The sequence below is a fragment of the Elephantulus edwardii genome, unplaced genomic scaffold (assembly GCF_000299155.1).
Source record: "Elephantulus edwardii isolate Elephantulus edwardi_28Jun2011 unplaced genomic scaffold, EleEdw1.0 scaffold00028, whole genome shotgun sequence".
Lineage (NCBI taxonomy): Eukaryota > Metazoa > Chordata > Mammalia > Macroscelidea > Macroscelididae > Elephantulus > Elephantulus edwardii.
Genome location: NW_006399778.1, coordinates 1064313 through 1087180, shown reverse-complemented (window position 1 = coordinate 1087180; position 22868 = coordinate 1064313). Strand labels below are relative to the sequence as shown.

The 22868-nt window shown below is 42.7% G+C and overlaps 1 protein-coding gene across 1 annotated transcript in view; it reads left to right on the top strand.

Moving 5' to 3' along the window:
- The window catches only part of SMPDL3B (sphingomyelin phosphodiesterase, acid-like 3B), a 63701-nt gene that overhangs the window by 21348 nt on the left and 19485 nt on the right, over positions 1-22868 (top strand). The window contains exons 2-3 of the mRNA XM_006883639.1: positions 16372-16585; positions 19509-19606. Coding sequence (XP_006883701.1) covers positions 16372-16585; positions 19509-19606 — 312 coding nt within the window. The remainder of the gene's footprint in view (positions 1-16371; positions 16586-19508; positions 19607-22868) is intronic.

The window sequence follows — 22868 nt, the reverse complement described above, 5'->3', positions numbered from 1 at the left end:
AGTAACTCTTGCTCTATTCTTACCTGGAGTAAAGAAAGACAAAGAAAATGGAAAATTCAAGGAAGCAATTGGTCCAAAGTACTAAGGCCTACATTACTCACAGCCTTCTCCAACCTGAGACCTGAAGAACTAGGTGGTTCTCAGCTACCACCATTAACTGCTCTGACCAAAGTCATCACATTAGAAGGTACTGGTCAGAATAGGAGGAAAATATAAAACAAGTTTAAACTGGAAATAAAACAAAACAAAATCAGACTTATTGGCCTAAAAGAGATTAGAGGACACCCTCAGATGATCACCCTAAACAACCACTTTACTTGAAGATAAGACATTCCCAGAGCCCACCTTTCTGCCAAATGGCATGTTGCTGTTATGCACCGTCGAGTCAGAACCAACTCATGGCTGACCCTCCAGTAGGTTCCCACAGGCTCCATGTAAACTGCACATCCATGTAAAATTGCCCATCTTTCTCCTGTGGAGCAGCTGGTGGATTCCAACTTCACGTATCCAAGTTAGGAACATAAATCCTTACCACTAGGCAGGCCTATAAAATAAGAAGTAACACCCACAAAAAAGGTGTTTCTCACAGACAGATTCACTCTTGGATGATTCACCGGGGAGAGAGAGGAGAGTGAAAACTAATAAACAGATAATAGACACTTATTAAGATGGGTGACGGGAAGGACAGTATACAAGTGGGTGATCACATAGTATGAGTACTATAATTAATGTTATAAAACAAAATGGGATGAATGTTGGAATAGAAAATCAATATACTTTGTATGTAAACTTTTACTCAAATCACAATGTTAAGAAAATGTTTGGGGGTTTTTTTAACAAAAAAATAAAAAAGTAATATTGTGTTCCTTAGAACAGTCAACTCTATGAGACCAAAAGGATCACATTTCCCAAAACCAGAGATGAGAAGCCTGGGAGGGAGGGGGAGACTGACAAGTGAGAACAGAAAGCAGAGAGCATGGGGAGAGCGCTGACACATCCTGCAGATCACAACCACTGTCACCACACAATTTACATAGAAATCACTGACTGGAAAAGGAATTTCTTACGTAAAGTTGCACATAACGCAAGATAGGAAACAGAATAGGCTGACTGCCAGGCCTTTCTTTTGTGGTGCAGCTGGACGGATTCACGTTGGCAACTTTGGCGTCATTGATTGCAAACAATTTGAGTTACGTAGACACTATATTTAACACAAGCACCTCAGGACATGTTGGTTTTTTAAGCAGGTGAATATCCTTAGAGACTCTTAGTACAGTCTGGGAGACTTAGTTTAAAAGGAGAAATTGCAATTTAAAAAAATGTACCTGATTGAAATAGAGATCAAGATCACTTCTCTGTGTGGGACATACACAATGACAGAACTAGTGGAATCATGGGGAATTAGAAGTGGTGGGGCACTCTTAATATTTATTCAATACCTTCAACTTATGCCAGAGAAAACTGAGACCTAAAAAGAGAAAAGAATAGGGTAATGTGGCCCAGGGGATGAGCACCAAGTGTAGCTTTCCTGTCCCAGGATTCTGTGCTCTGTATGAGGAAACTTCTTTCATCCACACAACCATTGTTCAGTTATGACCATTATTATCCCATTTTACGTATGAGGAAACTGAGGTTCAGCAAGGGAAGGTCTCTTGCCCAAGCTGCTACTGCTGTGTGAGGAGTCAGGATTCTAAGTAAGATGCATCTGATTCCAAATTTCACACATTGTCTTCCAAACCTCAATACGAAGTGTAGGTCCTGCCTCCCGTTCTTGTAACCTGAAGCTTCTATTTCACTATCTATAAAATACAGGTAAGAGTAGAAAGAAAATTAAATGTGATAATGCATGTACATTTTAAAATGCTATAAAAAGTTAAGAAGTCATTTCCCCACCACCCCACAGGTCACTTTTTAACTCTGCTAGCAGCAGAATAAAGAGCACGGTGATCATTTCTGTTCTAACATGATGTGAATAACAAGTCTACAGCATTTCCCCAGCTGTAACATGGGTACTTGATAATGGTGCGAGGCTCATGGGTTAGAGTGCCTGGCACTGTACATGGTATTCAGAATTAAGTATCTGGCAGATGTTTTCCTTCTTGTCTCTGACTATAGCAAAATTATCCTGTAACCATATTAAGACCTTCTTTGACTATGTTTTAGTTGTTAAGACAGGTTTTGACTCATGGGAACACTGTTTGTAGTGCAAATCCACCAGTCCCTCTGTGAGGAAAGGATGTGGCAGTCTGCTTCTGAAAGATTATGTGTGTGTGTATATATGCGTGTGAGGTGTTAAGTGTTTATTGTTCAAAATGCTCTGTAAGATTTTTTAGCCCTTAGTGGGACCACTGAAACTATGTCCCTTAGATAGGGGACATCCTTCAAGTCTAGAATGGAACTCACCACTCTGGCTCAACTTTCATCCAAACAACAGCAGGTATATATCAGTAACAAGAGGGAAATACACACTGCTTATAAACAACCTTTGCTGCTGTTGTTGTTAGGTGCCGTTGAGTCGAGTACGACTCATAGCAACCCTATGAACAAAATATCTGAACCCTGTTCAATCCTGTGCCATCCTCACACTTCCTGACACATAGGAGCCCAGTGCAGCAGTCACCATGTCCGTCCATCTGATTGAGGGTCTTTTCCTTTTCCACCTCTCCACCCTTCCCAGCATCATGTCCTTCTCCAAGGAATAGCCCCTCCTAGCAACATGCCCAAGGTGAAGCCTCATCATTCCTGCCTCCAAAGAGCACTCGTGCTGCACCTTCTTCAAGACATATCTGTTTGTTCTCTTAGTGGTCCATGGGATGTTCAGTGCTCTTCAACATCACAGCTCAAAGGCATCAATTCTTTTTCTGTCATCCTTATTTATTGTTCAGCTCCCAAATGCATAGCAAGTAATCAGAAAGACCATGGCTTGAATCAGACATACCTTAGTCCTCAAATTGACATCACCACTCCTCAATAATTTGGAGAGGTCCCTAACTGCAGATTTTCCCAGTGAAATACGTTTCCTTTCCTGACTTCTGGTACAAAGGGTGTTAATTGTGGATTCAAGCAAGACGAAGCTGTTGACAATTTTAGTCTCCTCTCCACCCATTATGATGCTGCCTATCGGTCCAGTGGTAAGAATCTTTGTTTTCTTGACATTGAGAAACAACCATATGAAATCAAAAGGGTAGTATTTGCTCAGAGATAAAGTTCAGAAGGCTGGAAAGGATAAGAAAGAACAACTAATGGGAATGGTAAACACAGAGGAAAAACTAGGAGAATGCTGTTACATTGTTGCAGTTGCATTCATGCTATAAGCTATTAATGGTTTGTTGAAGGGAAATAAATTTGTTCTGTAAACTTCACCCCAATCACAATTGTTCTTGATAGTTGCCATCCAGTTGAATAAGACTTATAACAACCCTATAAACAGCAGATCTGAGCCTTGTCCTATCCTGTGCCAACCTCACAATCTCTGACACACTGGAGCCTATTGCTGCAGTCACTGTGTTAATCCACCTGATTAGGGTCTTCCTCTCTCTCATCATTCCCCCACTTTTCTAAGCATGATGTTCTTCTCCAAGGAATAGCTTTTCCTGGCAACATACTAAACAAATGTGAGATGAAGCTTTGCCAACCTTTCCTTCAAAGAGCACTCTGGTTGCACCTTCTCCAAGACGTATCTGTCTGTTCTTTTGGAAGTTCATGTGATATTCTGTATTCTTCTCCAACACCACAGTTCAAAGACATCAATTTTATCCTGAATCAAATGCATCTTAGTCCCCAAATTAATGCCATTGCTCCTCTGTAATTTGAAGAGGTGCCTGACTGCAGACTTACCCAGTACAACACATCTCCTGTCTCGTGAGTGTTGGTACCAAGTGTATTGATTGTGGATCCAAGTAAGATGAAGGCATGGATGGTTTAAATGTTTTTGTCATCTATTATGTCATCTACTGGTCCAGTGGTGCAAAGTTTTGTTTTCTTGGTGTTGCGATCACAATAAAAAATTTAAAAAGGTCTTTATACCCTAGGAAACTATGAGGCAGTGCTACTCTGTTCTTTAATGGTTGGTTAGAAAGAAAAATCTACTGCTTTCTTTTTGTTTGTTTGAAAATTCTTTTTTAAATTGAGATTTTAATGAAAGTTTATAAAGAACTTGGATTTCCATTCACTTATTGTTGCGCATGTTCCTCCCTTCTCCTCCTTCCCCACAGTTCACTTTTTTCTTCGGGGGAAAAATGTTCTTTCATTGCTATATGTGTATCCCACCCACCCCTGCCCCGGACTACTTTACTATGCAGCTCTTATTCTGGACTCTTGTCATTCCAATAATACCTAATCATAGATTCCTTTTATATAGTTCTCTCTCTTGTCTGTTTCAATGCCTTGTACATTATTTATTCCCTCTTTTCTTAGTGTCCCCTCCAACCCCCATGTCAGTCCTGTTTTGTAACAAGGGCATTATGCAGTATTTATCTTTTTCTGACTGAGATATTTCACTCAGCATAATGTCCTTCAGGGTCACTCGTTTTGTATAATATTTCATGAGTTCTTTGTTTTTCAGTGATGCATAATATTCCATTGTGTGAATATACCACAGCTTCTCTAGCCATTCATTTGTTGATGGGCACTTGGGTTGTTTCCAACTCCTTGCTATTGTGAACAAAGCAACAATAAACATGGGTGTGCATATATCTGCTTGGATGGCAGTTCTGGTTTCTTTAGGGTATGTTTAAGAATTCTTATGGGGTGGGTTACCAGAACCTTCTCCTGAGGCGATTTGGGATGGGTTCAAACTACTACCTTTTGGATTAGTAACCTAATGCTTAGTTAGCTATTGGACCACCAGGCCTCATTTCTTCAGATCTAGAACAGCCTCCCCCACCCCAGAACCATAGAAAATAGATATCATATTTTATACAATTTTTGAGAATATGAACATTGCTTCTGAAGTGAATTATTATTTTGATGACATCGGGACTTTCCTGCCCTGTTGGAGCTAACACTGTTTCTTGGTTTTGTTGGGTTTTTTATTTTTCCTTACACATTTTCCATACACATCTTTTTTATTATTAAATTTTATTAGTTTTAATGAACATTTACAGAGATTTTGGGTTTTCATTCATTCATTGTTGCACTGTTTTCTCCACCCTCATCCCCAGTTCATTCTTCTTCCCCCCCCACCATGTCTATTTTAATGGTCCAATTGTCACAGTGCTTGTCAAAGCCAGTTCTGATTAATCTCCTTTGTCAGTGTGTCCCTTGCAATTCCCTATCACTCCTCCCTGAGAGAGACTCCACCCTGATTCATAAGGAAAAGGGGATGGCGTATTCTCTTAGCTACTTCCTGCTGAAAAGGGACGCTGTGGGTTTCAGGGTAATGTCTTCTCTCACTACTCCAAAGGGCCCCCTTGGCAGTAGGAAACACATAGATTATTATGGAGATTGATTTTGGAATTTAGATGCACTGTTATCAATTGTGCTTAGCCGTACATGTTCATATCCTTGAAGATGTATCATGGAAGTGTTGCAGCCTAGAAGATACAAATTTAACTAACAAGTTAAAAGTGCATGAGTCAAAAATTGAAAAGCAATAATATTCTGAGTAGAGGTTCTAATAGTGGCACAAATCAAGTTACAGAGGTAAGGTGGTTCCATTGCCATCCTTACTCTAACTTAATTCTTTTTTTTTAATTTAAATTTGTTATTAATTTCAGTGAAAATTTACAGAGGCTTTGGATTTCCATTCATTCATTGTTGTAGATTTGTCCCCTCCCAAGGCTCCCCCCCACCAGACATTACCCTCTTGGAAAAGTAAAAGAAAAGATTCTTTCATTATTTTACAAACCCTCCCCCAGGTCCACTCCACCATGTAGCCATCGCTCTAGACTCCTGTCATGACCGAAATACCTAATCACATATCTCTTTTAGACAGTTTTCTCCCTTCTCTGTTTCAGAGCAGCATACGTTATTGAACCCATCTTACTCAGTCTCTCCCCAGCCCCAAGGACAGTCCCATTCTACAACAGTGGCACCATGCAATATTTGTCCCTTTGTGACTGGGACATTTCACTCAGCATAATGTTCTCCAGAGTCAACCATTTTGAGTAATATTGCATGATTTCCTTGTTTTTTAATGCAGCATAGTATTCCATTGTGTGAATATACCACAGCTTCTCTAGCCATTCGTTTGTTGATGGGCACTTAGGTTGTTTCCAACTCCTTGCTATTGTGAACAAAGCTGCAATAAACATGGGTGTGCATTCCATACACATCTTACATACACATTTCTGAGGGCTGTGCAGAGTTGCTACACCGTGTGATCTATGTTTGTTATCCCTAGTGGATAAGATGGGGATGCTAATTCTGCCTTTAGTGAAGGACGGGAGGCAGGTGGGAGACCATTTTGCTTGCTCAGAGACAGGAAGCAAGGTGAGTACTCAAAGCTAAACCCAGAACAGAGGGCACACTGTATCCAGAGGCTCTCAGCTTGACGAAGCAGGCTGTCTTCACTGGGATCCGCTCCAAACATACCAGTGACCAGGCCCCTGGTGCCTGCTGGAACCTGTCCTACTGAACAGAGCAGCAGAGGGTCTGGGCCTGCAGAGATGGCATCACCCACACGTGCTCTCCTTCCACTGACCCCAAGTCTCCCCTCAGTGGTGAAAGGAGGACTTGCAATATCCAACCAAGACCAAAAAAGATGGAGGACCTACTGCTTCACATTTTGGGTATCCATGGAAGCTTGCTGGACCAATCCCGGGAGTGACACACGACCAACAGCGTCACATTCTATTGTGCTTGGGGTCACCGGAGTCAGTGGACTTCTTGGCAGTGAACTACAATAGCTAACATTCTCTCTCATCATCTCATTTCAAACCAAAGACTCCAGGCAGCAGGGGGCACTGTTGTCCCATTTTACTGTGGAAGAAAGGAACCTTGGACCCAAATGTTCCAAATGTTCACACAACTAGTGGTCCATGGGGATGATAATACAACCAGGTCTGTATGCACACTGAACTTGAATGAAAAGTATTCATTTTCTTTTAAATTAATGCTTGTCAAGGATCTCTCCAAAGTGCTAAAGAGGAATAAGGTCAGCTTAAAGATTTACTAAGGTGCGCTCATTCCAAGCCATGGCCTTCTCAATTACTTGCTAAGCATCTGAGAGTTAGACAATGACAAAGGATGACAGAAGAAGAATTGATGCCTTTGAGGTGTGATTTTGGAGAAGTATATAGAATATCCCATGGACCGCTGAAAGAACAAATAAGTCTGTCTTGAAGGAAGTATAGTTAGAAGGCTCCTTAGAGACAAGGATGATGACGCTTCATCTCCCATACTGTGGTCACATAGTTAGGGAGGACAATCCTTGGAAAAAGGCATCATGCTTGGAAAGGTGAGGCTCAGGAAATGAGAGGAAATAACTTCAACAAAATGGACTGACACAGTAACTGTAGCAATGGCATATTTAATACTCTTCTCCAGCACCACCACTCAAAGGCATCAATTCTTCTTCTATCATCTTTAGTCACTGTCCAGCTTTCTGGTGCATAACTAGTAATTACAAAGACCTGGATCTGGCACACCACAGTTTCTAGACTGACATCGTTACTCTTCAGCATTCTGGATGGGTCCCTGACAGCAGATTTTCCCAATGCAAATTAGTCTTTTGATTTAACTGCTGGTGCCAAGAGTGTTGATTGTGGAACCAAGCAAGCTGAAACCATGAACAATCTCAATCTCTTCTCCATCTATCACGGTGCTGCACACTGGTGGTGAGAATCTTTGTTTTCTTGATGTTGAGATACAATCCATATTGAAGACTGCAGTCCTTGACCTTCTGCAGCAAATGCTTTAGGTCCTCCTCAGTTTCGGCAATCAAGGTTGTGTCAACTGCATAACACTGTTGCTGAGTCTTCCTCCAATCCTAATGCCACATTCCTCCTCATAAAGTCTAGCCTCCCAAATGATCTGTTTTGCATATAGATTAAAAAGGTATGGAGAAAGGATGAATCCCTAACATACTCCTTCCTTGTTTTGAACCATACAAGTGTTTCTTTGCTCTCTTCTGATGATTGCTCCCTGGTGTAAGTATAGGTTTTTCAGGAGCACAATCAAGTGTTCTGGATCCCATTCTTCTCAAAGGTAGCCACAATTGGTTGTGCTCTAGGCAGTTAAATGTCTTTGCATAGTCAATGAAACACAAATAGACATTCCTCTGGTACTCTCTCCTTTTAGCCAAGATCCATCTGATGATGGCAATGATGTCCCTAGTGCCATGGCCTCTTCTAAACTCAGTTTGCACTTCTGGCAGTTCTCTGTCAATGTCCTGTTCCATTAGTATTTGGATAATCTTCAGCAGGATTTTGCTTGCATGTGATATTATTTGATAATTTCTACACTCTGTTGGATCACCTTTTTTTGGAATGAGAATAAATATGGATCTCTTCTAGTCAGTTGGCCAGGTCATTGTCCTCCAAATTTCTTGGCATAGCTGAGATTAGTAAACCTTTTTTTTTTTTTAAAAAGTACATGAACACTTTCTTATTGTAAAAGAACCAAACAATTCAGGTATTTAAAACTTGAGTTTCAAAGTGTGGTCTGTGGGTTAGGAACACTAGGCACTGCCTAGAAGCTTCTTAAGAATGCAGAGTCTCAGGGGTAGGAAGTCAGTCGTCTTTGACCAAGCGGCAAGGCACCCACACCATCTAATGGCCCTCCTCTATGCCCTTCCAGGCTCACTCTTGGTCCCAGAGTGACTGCTGGTCAGGTGTCCAGATTCTTCTCTGCAAGTCCTTCTCATTCACCATCTTCTCATGCTCACAGTTGCAGTAGAGGTCAAACAGATGTCAAACATCCTCAGACTCAGCTACGTCCAAGTGGTTCTTAGACAACAAGCAGAAGAACATAAATCAGAAACTAAATATGCCACCTCTCCATGTAGGCTCTCTACCACTCACTTCACACACTTATTAGAGCCCAGGTGCTCTGATGGCCTAACATGTAGGGACCTGTGCTGCTAACCTCAAAGCAATGTCTCTCTACAAGTTCAAATCCGCCAGCGGCTCCAGAAGAGAAAGAACAATCTCGTTCCGTGCGATCTACAGCCTCTCGAAAATCCCATTGGAGGGTCAGCTAGGAGTTGATTCTGACTCGGTGACAGTGGAGGTTTTTTTTATTATTACTTTTTATATGTGTACCGTCAAATCAGATCTGACTGGTACAGGAGGAAATTGTCCCTCCTTCTTCAGCAGAGCATCTGCTGGATTTGAACCCAGTACCACTGGGATTACAGTGCACCTTCTTGCCACTAGGCCACCAGAGCTCGCCGTCAGTGGGTTTTATGAGTAATTTGGGGTAAGACTTGGTGATCTCAGTCTGTGATCAATTCCATAGAAGCCTTTTGTTCTCATTCTTTCATGCATAACATATGTAGACCTTGCAAATAACAACCACTTTCTAAGACTCCAAGTCAACATGTGTGACAAATTGATGTCCCAGCTTTGAAATCAGACTGGGTAGAGTTAGAATTCCCATCTTGACAAGCAATATGAAATAAGTGATTGATTAGGCATTATATGAATTAATTCCTTCAATCAGTGCTAATTAATGTTGTATTATTGTGTACCATAGAGTCAGAGCTGACCCATAGCTGACCCTCAGGTGGGTTTTCAGAGGCTGTTAATTGCATGGGAGGAGATTGTCCATCCTTCTCCCATGGAGCAGCTGATGGCCTCGAACCATGTGCCTTCAGAATTGCAGTGCAGCTTCTTGCTACTAGGCCCCAGAGCTCCCTTAATTAATGTTATGATACAGAACATATATGAATGAATAAACACCTCAAAGTGATTTTCAAACTTTCAAATGGAAAAAGTAAGCTATAAGGAAAAAACAAAACAAAACATTTTTTTAAGAAGTCATCTCACAGAATGACTGAAAAGAAATGAAATGGAATAAACTAGGGCCCTCACTTAGCTAGTATTCTTTGGTTGTTTATTGGTCTAATTATTGTTCCTGTATTTTTGCTCATTCACTCAACTCATATCTGTGTGTGTTTTGCATCCCAGGCACTGTTCTGGGTGCTGAGGACACAAATAAAAAAGGCATGTAGTGTGGCCATTCTAGGCATGGAAGGTGGGCGAGAAATAAGCAAGTTGATCTCTGAATCTCCATTTTCTTATATGTAAAATGGGGATAATGATCAAGAACCATCTCTTAGGGCTGAGGAGAAGGTGACTATAAAATGCACGTGGAATAAAGGGTGACTTACTCCATCAGTCTTTTCTACTATAGTGTGAACAAGTTCAGATCATTTACCAAGTTTGGGTAACCAGGTTTGTATCAGAAGTAGTTAGGCAAACCCAGCAATTGCACTACTGGGAATATACCCTAAAGAAACCAGAACTGCCACCCAAACAGGTATATGCACAGCCATGTTTATTGCTGTGTTTTTCACAATAGCAAAGAGATGGAAACAACCCAAGTGCCCATCAACAAATGAATGGATAGAGAAGGTGTGGTATATTTACACAATGGAATATTCCACAGCACTGAAAAACAAGGAACTCATAAAATAGCATACAAAATGGGTGACCCTGAAGAACATTATATGGAGTGAAATATCTCAGACACGAAAGGACAAATACTGCATAGTGCCACTCTTATAAAACAGGACTGACATAGGGGTTGGGGGAAACTAAAAAAAGAGGGGATAAATAATGAACACTGCATTGAAATAGATGAGGGGAAAGAACTATATAAAGAAATACATGATTAGGTATTATTTGCATGACAACAGTCCAGAATAAGAAGTGCATAGCAAAATGGACTGGGGAAGGGGTGGGAGGGAGGAAATTGAGCAACGATGAAAGAATCTTTTTAAAGGGAAAAGCAAACTGGGAGGGGTAGGGAGGAAAATGTGCAACAATAAATCCAAGTTTTCTGTAAACCTTTGTTAAAATATCAATTTAAAAAATGTAAAAATAAAAATAGTTAGGCAAACCTCAAAAGCACCTGTGTCTAGTCCTACCTTAACAAAACACTGAGTCCCCTGCCATTGAGCTCCATCTGAGTCACAGTGAGTGGGCATCAGCCACCCTCCTTTGGATTTCTTAGGCTATAAGTCTAACTAACTATGCAAAAAACTGGAGTCAGAGGGAAGAACTGCCTTGACGTCAACTGAAATAAATAAAAAAAATTAAGCCTCAAGTTGCAATGCTGGGAGATGCTATGGGCAAAATCTTGAATGATCCATGAATTATTAAAAGATGGTGGGAATACTATACAAAACACTGTACAAAAAGAATTGCCTGACAATGAAAAATTTCAGAGTCCCATATGAACAAGAGCCAATGAAGGAAGAAATTCATGCTATACTGAAGGCATTGACAAAAAATAAAGCACCAGGAATTAATGCAATGACAATTGACATGTTTCATCTAACAGATACAGCCCTAGACATGCTTACCAGGCTATGCCAGGAGATATGGAGGACACGTGCCTGGCTAACTTGAAAAGATCCATATTTGTTCCTATTTCCAAGAGAGGTGATGACAGAATGTGGACAATAATGAACAGTATCATTAATATCATGTGTGAGCAAAATATTGCTGAAGATCATTCAAAAATGGCTAGAACGTTGACAGAAAATTGCTAGAATTTCAAGCTGGGTTCAGAAGTGCCTATGACACCAAGGGTATATGCTGATGTCAGATGGACCCTGTCTGAAGGCAGAGAGTATAATACCAGAAGAATGTCTATTTGTGTTTTATTGACTATGCAAAGGCATTTGACTTTGTGGATTATAACAAACTATAGCTAACATTGAGAAGATTTGGAATCCCAGAACACTTATTCCTACACAAAATCTATACCTGGACCAAGAAGCTGTTGTGTGAACAGAGTAAGGGAACACTGTGTGGTTTACAATCAGGAAGGGTGTACATCAGGTTTTTATCCTTTCTCCATATCTATTCAGTCTGCATGCTGAGTAAATAATTAGTGAAGCCGGATTGATGAAGAATGTGGGATCAGGATCAGAGGAAGACCTATCAACAACCTGCATTATTCAGATGACACAACCTTACCTGCAGACAGTGAAAAAGACTTGACATGTTTGCTGAAGAAGATCAAGCACTATGCTTTCAATATGGATTACATCTCAACATCAAGAAGACAACAATCCTCACCACTGGATCAACAGGGAACATCATGATAGATGGAGAAGAGATTGAAATCATCAATGATCTCATCTTACTTTGATCCACAATCAATGTTCTTGGTACCAGTAGTCAAGATGTTAGGAAAAGCATTGCATTGGGCAAATGTGCCATCAACGGCCTCCTCTCCAAATTACTGAGGGGCAAAGCCATCAGTTTAAAGACTAAGGTGCACCTGATTCAGGTTGTGGACTTTTCTATCACTTGCTATGCATCTGAGAGCTGGCTGGTGAATAAGGATGACACAAGAAAAATTGAGGCCTTCTAGATACGGTGTTGGAGAAGAGTCATGCCTATCCTATGGCCTACCAAAAAGAACAAACATACATATTGGGGAAAAGTACCACCAGAGTCCTTCTTGGAGGCAAAGATGGCAGAGCTTCATCTCAAACTTTGGGCAGGCTGCTAGGAGAGACTATTCCTTGGAGTGGGACAACATGCTTGGAAAGGTAAAAGCCCAGCGAAAGAAGATGATCCTCAACAGGATGGATTGACACAGTGACTGCAGCAATGGGCTCAAGTGTGTTAGGGATATCGAAGATGGCATAATATAGGACAGGGTTCAGATCTTTTGATCACAGGGTCACTATGCATCGTACTTGATTCAGTGGCACCCAACAACACCCTAATAACAATGGAAAGGAGTTGCCCTTTGAACTCAAAGGCACATGGCCAAATCTACCAACTACTCCGAGAAAGATGGACAATCTCCTTGCAGACTCAATGACACATAACAACAGCAAATTTTCACAGGATAAGATGGTTATAATTTTCCCTTGAGGTGTTTGGTGGATTAACACTTCTGATGTTTTGGATAGCAGTGCAGTAGGAAACAGAGAATACCACCGGAGCTGCTGGAGGGCTACTCCTAGAGCCTGCTCCATATCCCCTGGCCTGAGCGGGGCCACCTGCAAGACAATAGAGGAAACTGAACCCCTTTGTTCTAGCCCAGCTTTAAAGAGGGTGAAGTGGGGTTGATTCTGGCCCTGACCAACACAGGAAAGGGAGAAGGAAGTGACATAGTGCTGAAGGGTGAAGAAATCCAAGGGCCTGGCCTCATGCTTGTCTCAGCCAAAAACATAGGGTTTTAGGCAGAGGTCAAACCTCATCAACTCTCTAGCTGTAAACAGGGAAATGACCTGTGCCAGGGGACACTGTGCTGGGGACACATACATGATAAACCCACTCTATTTCACATGCTTCTTTCTGTAGATTTTTCTCTGGATTCCACTGAGGGGGTTGTGGCATCTCATCCTCACTCAGTTCAGAGTGGAGTCCAGGTTTCGCTCAACTGCTTTGCAAACAGGACCAGTTCCGACTGCTCAAGCTGATACCCTGAACCCAGAGTCAAGGACATGTGTATGGAAAATCAGCCCTTCTGAAAGTGGGGTTCTTGTCTTCACTGGCCTAGTACCCTTAGATACCATTTGCACACACATCTCTTTTTTTTTTGTTGATACTCATTAGCAAGAGTTTACAATTAGTTTTCTGTGCAAGCCTGTGAAAGCCTTTGACTGAGATCTTTTTCTTTGCTGTGTGCCATTGAATCGGGTCTGACTGGCACAGAAAGAGATTGCCCCTCCTTCTCCAGCAGAGCATCTGGTGGATTTGAACTCTGAGCCTTTAAGATTGCAGCTTCTTGTCATTAGGCCACCAGAGCTCCCTTTGACTCAGATTTTTGTATTTACTTCCATGGAAATACATGAGATCTGACTTTCCTTTTGGACTCAGAGGTCTCACAGCTATGCAAGACTCCAGGGCTGGAGCTCCCACGTTCTTGCAAGTGCTCTGTTTAGGTTGCTGAACTCTACAGGGTCCAAAAGAATCATACAGCCTTACACTGCTGTTGTGCAGAGTGGAAGGGGCCTCAGCCCCACCACAGATCACAGAGTTTGTTGTTATTAGGTGTTATCAAGTTGAATATGACTCATAGCAACCCTATGAACAAAAAAATCTGAACCCTGTTCTATGCTGTGCCATCTTCACACTTCCTGATACACAAGAGCCCATTGCAGCAGTCACTGTGTCAATCCACCTGGTTGAGAGTCTTCCTTTCCTTTGCCAACTCTCCACTCTTTTCAGAATCATGTCCTTCTCCATGGAATAGCACCTCCTAGCAACATGTACAAGTATGTGAGGTGACACCTGATCATTGTCTCCAAAGCACTCTGGCTGCACGCACCCTCTCCAAGACATACCTATTTGATCTGTTGGCCGTCCATTGGATGTTCAGTGTCTTCTCCAACACTACAGCTCAAAGGCGTTGTCTTCTTTTTTTAAAATTGTATTATTTTTACATATACCGTCAAATCAGATCTGACTGGTACAGGAGGAGATTTCCCCCTCCTTCTCCAGCAGAGCATCTGGTGGATTCGAACCGTGTACCTCTGGGATTGCAGTGCACCGTCTTGCCACTAGGCCACCAGAGCTCCCTAGGTGTTGTCTTCTTCTTTCATCATTATTCATTGTCCAACTCTTAGATGCATAGCAAGTGATCAGAAAGACTATTGCCTGAATCAGAAGCACCTTAGTCCTCAAACTGACATCATTACTCCTCAATAATTTGGAGAAGTCTCTGACTGCAGATTTTCCCAGTGCAATGCATCTCCTTATTTCCTGATTGCTGGTACCAAGTGTGTTAATTGTGGATCCAAGCAAGATGAAGCTGTTGACAGTTTCAGTCTCTTCCCATAATAATGTGGTCTATCAGTCCAGTGGTAAAGAATCTTTGTTTTCTTGACATTGAGATGCAATCCATACCAAAGGCAGCATTCCTTGACCTTCTGCAATGAATGCTTCAAGTCTTTCTCACCTTCAGCAAGCAAGGTTGTGTCATAACACAGGTTATTGTTGAGTATCCTTCCAATCCTGATGCCATACTCCCTTCCTAGAAGCCAACTTCTCAAATGATTTGCTCAGCATACAGATTGAACAAGTGTGGAGAGAGACTACAACCCGAACACACTTCCTTCTCAATTTTAAACCTGTAGTGTTCCCCTGCTCTGTTTGCACAACAGCCACCTGGCCCAGGTATAGGTTTTGCATGAGCACAATTAAGTGCCCTGGGACTACCATTCTTCTCAATGTCAGCCACAATTTGTTATGATCCACACAGTCCAATGCCTTTGCATAGTCAATAAAGCACAAATAGACACTCTTCTGGTATTCCTTACTTTCAGCCAGGATCCATCTGACAGCAGTAATGATATCCCTGGTACCACAGCCTCTTACAAATCCTGCTTGAACTTTTGGCAGTTCCCTATTTATATACTGTTCTAGTGGTTTTGAATGATCTTCAGCAGTATTTTGCTTGCATGTGATATTAATGATACTGTTCACTAGCTTCCACATTCAGTAGGATCACCTTTCTTGGGAATGGGAACAAATATGTACCTCTTCCAATCCATTGAGCAGACAGCTGTCCTCCAGATTTTCTGGCATAGATTGGTGAGCGCATCCAAGGCTGCATCTATTAATTGAAACAAGTCAGTTGGTATCCCATTGATTCCTGGGGCCTAATTTTTTGCCATTGCCTTCAATGCAGCTTCCACTTTCTTCTTCATTACCATTGGCTCCTGTTCATATTTTGGCTCCTGAAATTCTTCTGTGTCAATCAGTTCTTTCTGGTACAGCGCTTCTGTGTATTTTCTCCATTTTTTTCTGTGTCATTTAATATATTGCTCATAGCATCTTTCAATATTGCAACACGAGGCTTAAGTTATTTTTCAGTTCTCTCAGCTTGAGAAATAGAGTGAGTCCTTCCCTTTTTATTTTCCAATTCCAGCTATTTGCGCATTCCATTATAATACTTTGCTTTGTCCTCCCGAGCTACCCTCTGGAATCCTCTGTTCAGCTCTTTTACTTTGGCTTGTTTTCCTTTTGTTTTGGCTTCTTGATGTTCTAAGGCAATTTTTAGACTCTCAGAGAGCAGGTCGTGGATAATTCTGGCTTACGCTCCCTCTGCTATGCTCAGTGCTTCCCCTGGGTGAAGCCACACGTGGTCCTTCTCTTTGAAAGCGTGGCCAGCAGAGCCCGCCTCGTCATCTGGGAACAGTATCTCCATCCCTCCTGTCCAGGTTCCCCCTGCACCACTCTCCAGCCAGGCTCAGTGAAAAACCTGGCCTGAGGAAGGGTCTCTTTTCTTTTTCAGGAAAGTTCTGGCATATCTCGGATCTGCACCTTGACCCTGAATACAAAGTATCTGAAGACCCTCTCCAGGTGTGTCCATCAGCTGGCTCCCAACCTGTGTCCAATGCAGGCCCCTGGGGCAACTACCTCTGTGACTCTCCCTGGGCATTGGTCAACTCCTCCATCTACGCCATGAAGCAGATCCTGCCGGAGCCGGACTTCATTCTTTGGACCGGGTGAGAGCAGCTGTGTCAACTGCTGCCCCTTGTGCGACACTTTCTGTGTGCCATGTGCCAGCCATGCCCTTGAGCCGCCTTACCTCCTTTAGTTCCCCTCAGGCCTGTGTTAGACATGAGGACTTGAAGCTCAGAGTAGCTAAGTCACTTGTTCAAGCCTGAGTCTGAGTGACTGCAGCCCATGCTCACAACCTCCATGTCCCCAGACCTGAGAACATAGTTCCCACTGGGGCTGGGAACCTGGTTGTGCTGGGTCTGAGCATCTGCTGGACTGGATTTTAAGCTGTGGACAAACCCTGGAGCTATTCCTTCTAGAGTGCAGGGGGTCACAGTCCTAAGATCCCAATAAAGGGAAGGAGGAAGGTGCTGCTGGTTTTAGGGGCCATCTAATCGGCTCTGACTCAGAGGGTTCCTGTGCACAACAGAATGAAGCACTACCCAGCCCCATGTCATCCCTACCACCACTGCTATGCTTGACCCCACTGTTGCAGTCACTTCGTAAATCTATCTCATTGTTGAGGGTCTACCTTGTTTTTGTGGATCCTCTACTTTACCAAGAATAATGTCCTTTTCTAGGGACTGGGCTCTCCTGATGACATGTCCAAAGGATTTTGAGACAAATCCTTTACATCCTTTCTCTTCACTCCTTGCCTCACCCATCAGACTCTGCGACCCGTGAGTTCCCCTCCTTCCCACCCTCAGTCCTCTTCTATCATCACCATCCCATTTTGGACTTTTGTCCACATCTTACTAGGTCTCTATTTTTACAATAATGGTCTTATGCCATACTTGTCCTTATGAGATAGAGTTAGTTCAACTCAGCATAATGCTCTCTAGCCTCTCCCCGATGAAATCATTGCCCCTGAGCCTTTCTCATTTTAAAGGAATACTCTGGCTGTATTTCTTCCAAGCCAGATTTGTTTGCAGTCTGAGTCAACTACAACTCACAGCAGCCCTATGAACTGAATCATGTCCCCTATCCTGCAAAGTCCATGGTTTTATTTAATACTTTTTAAATTGGAAAGCATAAATTCTTCTTCAGTTTTCTTATTCATTGCCCAACTTTCGTATAAAGATACTGTTGTTAGGTGCCATTCCATAACCCATGTTGTTGTTGTTGTTAGGTGCTGTTGAGTATAGTAACCTGTGACCAATAGCTCTGACTCCTGGCCTATCCTGTGTGTGCCATCCTCACAATTTCAGACACATTCAAACCTATTATAGCAGTCACTGTGTTAATCCATCTGGTTGAAGGGTCTTTCTCTCTTTCACCAGCTTTCTACCTTTCCACGCATACTGTCCCTCTCCAAGGAATAGCCTCTCCTTACAACATGCCCAAAGTATGAGTTGAAGCCTTATCATCTTTGCCTCTATGGAGCACTCTGGCTGCACTTTCTCCAAGAAATATATGTTTGTTCTTTCTGCAGTCCATGGGACATTCATTCTTCAACACCACAGCTTACAGACATCAATTCTTATGTTATCCTATTCATCTGCTCTCAGATGCATAGCAAGTGAGACTATGGCCTGAATCAGGCGCACTTTAGTCCTTAAACTGAAAGAACGATAAGCAACAGAACTTTACCCTGTTCTGCATCACTGTCTTGATCTCTGCCTTGCTTGAGCCCATTGTTGTAGTCACTGTATCAATCTATCTTGTGCAGCTTCTTTCTCCTTCGCTGACCCTCTACTTTTCTGAGCATGTGCCCTTCTCCAGAGGCAAGCATCTCATGATAACACGCCCAAAACATGTCTGACAAATTCTCACCATCCTTGCCTCTAAAGAGCACTCTTTCTGCACTTCCTCCAGGACAGATCTGTTGGGTAGACTAGGGCACATTTAATACTCTATCAATACCATAATTCAAACGCATCAGTTCTTCTTCAGTCATCCTTATTCATTGTTCAACTTTCACATGTACTGTGAAGGCATGGAAAATACCATACCTTGGAGCACCTGAGGCCCACTTGAGTCTTGAAACTGACTTCTTCACTTTTTAGCACTTTAAAATGGTCCTTGACAGTAGATTTGCCCATTGTGATAAGTCTTTTGATTTATTGACTGCTGTTCCTTGGGTGTTGGTTGTGGAGACAAGTAAAAGGAAATCCTTGACAACTTCAATCTCTTTTCCATTTACCATAATGTTGCCTATTGGTCCAGTTGCCTAACCCAAAGTAAGTCCGGCTTAGCTCCAGGTAGCAGTATTACTATTAATAAGTGAATGAACTTTCCTGGATGGTGGCTGGGTGGAGTCGCCTTAGGATCTAGGTTACTAGAACTCTTACCGGACCCCAAATTAAACTTTCTACCATTCTTATCTACTGGCTCCCCAACCCTGCTTAGCATTTCTGAGGTGGATGCAAGAACTTATATCAGCTGAATCTGGGACAGGAAATTCTGGTCGCAGGCTCTGCACCTGCCCTAGATCAGTACCCCATACTCTGAAGCTAGGTCCAAAATCTTTAGAGCCCCTGGGAAAGGGATTGAATTCTGAGTGGCTTCTTATCCTTGATCTTCCTGAGGACTTGCAGAAGGCACTAGAACTTTAGTGCATCCCTCTCTAAATATTAATTACAACCTTGTAGCTACAATAACTGTATTATTTATCATTTCCCCAATCATTGCTCCATTGTACTACCTTTTATTAGAAGAAAATCTATGAGTAGGCAGTGTTATTAACCTTGTTTTATAGGTGAAATTACAGAGGCTCAGAGAGTTTAACCAATCAAATCAGGGACCCAAAACAGATAAATGGCAGAGCCCAGATCTGAACTCTGTCCTAATTCTCAGCTCCAGCCTGGCCACTTCCTCTCCTCAGAGGTGGAGAGCTATCCCACAGGCTTTCTCCTCACAATTGAGCTTCCCCTGACTTTTTCTCACATCCCTTCCCGACCTGCTTACTGGTCTCATGGTGTTTTGCAGGGATGACACACCTCATGTGCCCAATGAGCAGCTGGGAGAGGCAGCTGTTCTGGAAATTGTTAAACGCCTGACCACGCTCATCAGAGAGGTCTTTCCAGGTAAGACTTCCATCAAACTGCCAACTTCCCTGACCCCAGGGGGGTGCCAGGCACAGGAGGGACACCAGCAGCAAGATCAAGCATAAGGCTTTTCAAGTATTGATAACCACTGTTGTCGCTCAAGCGTTGTGTTAAGCACTTCACAGCCATTACTTCTCACTCTCCAATGACTGGGGAAGGTCTGGACAGAGAAACATTACTGGTGATTTTACTGCCTTTCCACTCCACCTGTGTCAGTTAATTTAGGTATCATCCCTGAATTAAGTCTCACACAGACTTACTTTCAGTCTGTGTATCCTGCTCTGGCCCAAGCAGGCACCAGCTACCCTCAACCCATCACACTGCTGAAGACTCTGAGACACTCATTTCCAGCCAGTGTACTGTTGCTTGATGTTTCAAAGACCTGCAGAGCCTGACAGGGCCCAAGAGTATGAGGCAGCAGCTTTATAAGACACAGCAGAAATGCATTCTCCATATCATGGTTCTTGAAACTGTTTTTTAAATTAGGTCTGCACCACACAGGGTCCTGGGGTTGAATCAGGCTCACAGGCCAGTGAAGGAGACCTCTGAATGCAGAACCTCCCTTGAGGTTCTGGAAGGAGCCCTAGTGGCACCGTAGGTTAAGTGTGGGGCTGCAAATCAAAAGGTCATCAATTCGAACCCATGAGCTGCTCCATGGGAAAGATGTACAGTCTCAGAAGCCTGATAGAAGACTAGAATCAATCTGATGGCAGAGGAAATCAATTGGATGGAAGGGGGTGTTATTTTTCTTTAATTTTCAGATTCTGGTATAGCTGTTTTCCTCAAAAGGTCCTAGATATTGGCGCTGAGCACACAGATATGGAATAAAATAATATCAGCAACTGTAATATCTCATGTATTGAGTGCCAACTGGCATGTATGGTTGTTTTACATTTATCGTCATGATAATTCTAAAGTAACCCAGACCCACTGCCATTCATTCCAGCTCATAGTGGCTCCGTAAGACAGGGGCTTCTAAGTGATTAGAGAAGCACTATGCCACACATACCTTTCTCCTCATGATGTGGTCAGCAGGTGGAACCTCTGAACCCTTGGGTAGCAGTTAAGCACTTTAACCAATGAAACACCAGGGCTCTTAGATAAACCCAAAGAGTGATACAACTACCACATGAATTTTACTGAGGAATGTGAACCCTGGCGTCAAGTAAACTTCCCAAATTCACCTGGCAAGGATGGGAGACAATCCTGCTTCGATCACTGCCTTTTTACTACTCCCGCTGCCATTATAATCTCCATCTTGGAAATAACTACCCCTTTCTCCCTAAGTAAATCAGTCTGTGCAAGGAGATGCAGGATGCTTTCTGCCTACCAGCTCAACCCAACCCAACGCAGACATGCTGGGGCCTGCTCATCTTTGAGCAGAGGTCACCAAACCCCACTGCCCTCAGGCAACTTTGGATTTGTGGTGACCCCACGTGTGACTGAAGAGAACAGCTCTGTGGGGTTTTTTTGGCTATGGTTGTTATGGAAGGGAGGAGCTCTGGTGACCTAATGCTAAGAAGCTGCACTGCAGTCCCAAAGGTACACAGTTCGAATCCACCACCTGCTCTGAGGGGGAAGGATGGGCAATCTCCTCCCTTGTGATTAACTGCCTCTGAAAATCCACCAGAGGGTCAGCTATGGCTCAGTTCCTACTCGACTGTATACAGTAAGTCCTTATGGAAACAGATTGTCAGGCCTTTCTCTGTGGTGCCACTGGGTAGTTTTGAACCATCAATCTATAGGTTAGTAATGGAAGGTGGGCCATTTTTTACATTCAGGGACTTCCAGAAGTCACTGTTTAGATCAAACCAAATCACTGCTCTCAACACCAATGATCTATGTAAAACAAACAAAACCAAAAATAATGCCTCCCTGTCCTTGAGTCAGTTCCAGCCCTCCACTGGGTTTTCCCAAGGCTGTAAATCTTTATGGGAGGAGAGCAAAATTCAAGGTTTCGGATTCTATACCATATGCCCTTCCATGCCCCACTCCTCTTACCCATCAGAGTTGCTCTGAGCACTGGTTCCTGCCTCTACAGCACAGCAGAGTGATTGGAAGTACAGCTCTGGGTCCCAATTCTAGTTCTGCCATGTTCTTTCTGGGTTATCTCACTGAGGTTCAGTTTCTCTCTGTTTGAAAAACAAGTAACAGGTGAGCTCTGGTGGCCTAGTGGCAAGAAGCTGCACTGCAATCCCAGAGGTGATGGTTGCTGTTGTTAAGTCACAGGTGACTCATAGTGACCCTATGAAGGAGAGTCCTCAACACTTGTGTGTCTCTCATCCTCTCTCCAGGTTCATAGGGTTTCCAGAGGCAAGCTATTAGGGAATTGGATGCTGCTCCTGCTTCCAAGCTTGTTTTAAGCGGGGAGTCTCACCCAACACTGTCCACCATGGGTAACCAGCCATTAACACATTTGACACATCAGCCTCACAGTGTTCAGCCTCACAGCAACCACAAGTTACCTCTGTATGGCAAGTGGACGGACACACCAGGGCTATATGACCTAGAGGAATGTTTGAACAAAAACAATGAAAGACAGGCCCGAGGGCCGCAGATTAAAAGTCACCCACCTTTGGCTTGGTAGCATCGCTTTCAGTCCACTGGGCCAGCTGATCACTCTCTATGTTGATGTTATTGTTGCAATTTATTGATTACAATTTACTTCATACTCAGTTTGCAAGTTCAAGTAATGAAAACCCATCCTTACACTATTGTGCAAAGACCACTGTTGCAACCACTGTGTTAATTCAATTCTTTGAGCCTTCCTCTTTCCCCCGACCCTCTAATTTATCAGACATGATGTTTTGCTTCAGGGCCTGGCCTCTCCTGATAAAACACCCCAAGTATGTAAAATGAAGTCTCACCACACTTGCTCCTAGTCTGAAGGTACTTTAGACAGATTTGTCTGTTCTTTAGGCAGTCTATGTTATACTCAATATTTTCCAACGTTAACATAATTCAAAGACATTAATTGTTCCTCAGTCTTCTTTATTCACTGTCCACTATTTAGAGACATTATGAAGCAACTGAAAATATTGTCTTGGGTCAGGTGCATCTTAGCTTTTAAAAGGACATCCTTGTTCTTTTGCACTCTAAAGCGATCCCTGGCAACAGATTTGCCCACTGCTAAATGTCCTTTGATTCCATGACTGGGATTTGTTCCCTGCCCTCCATTCATTGGTTTTGTTTTTTTTTTTAGTTTTTTTTTTCTGTAATTATATTTTATTAATTTTCATAA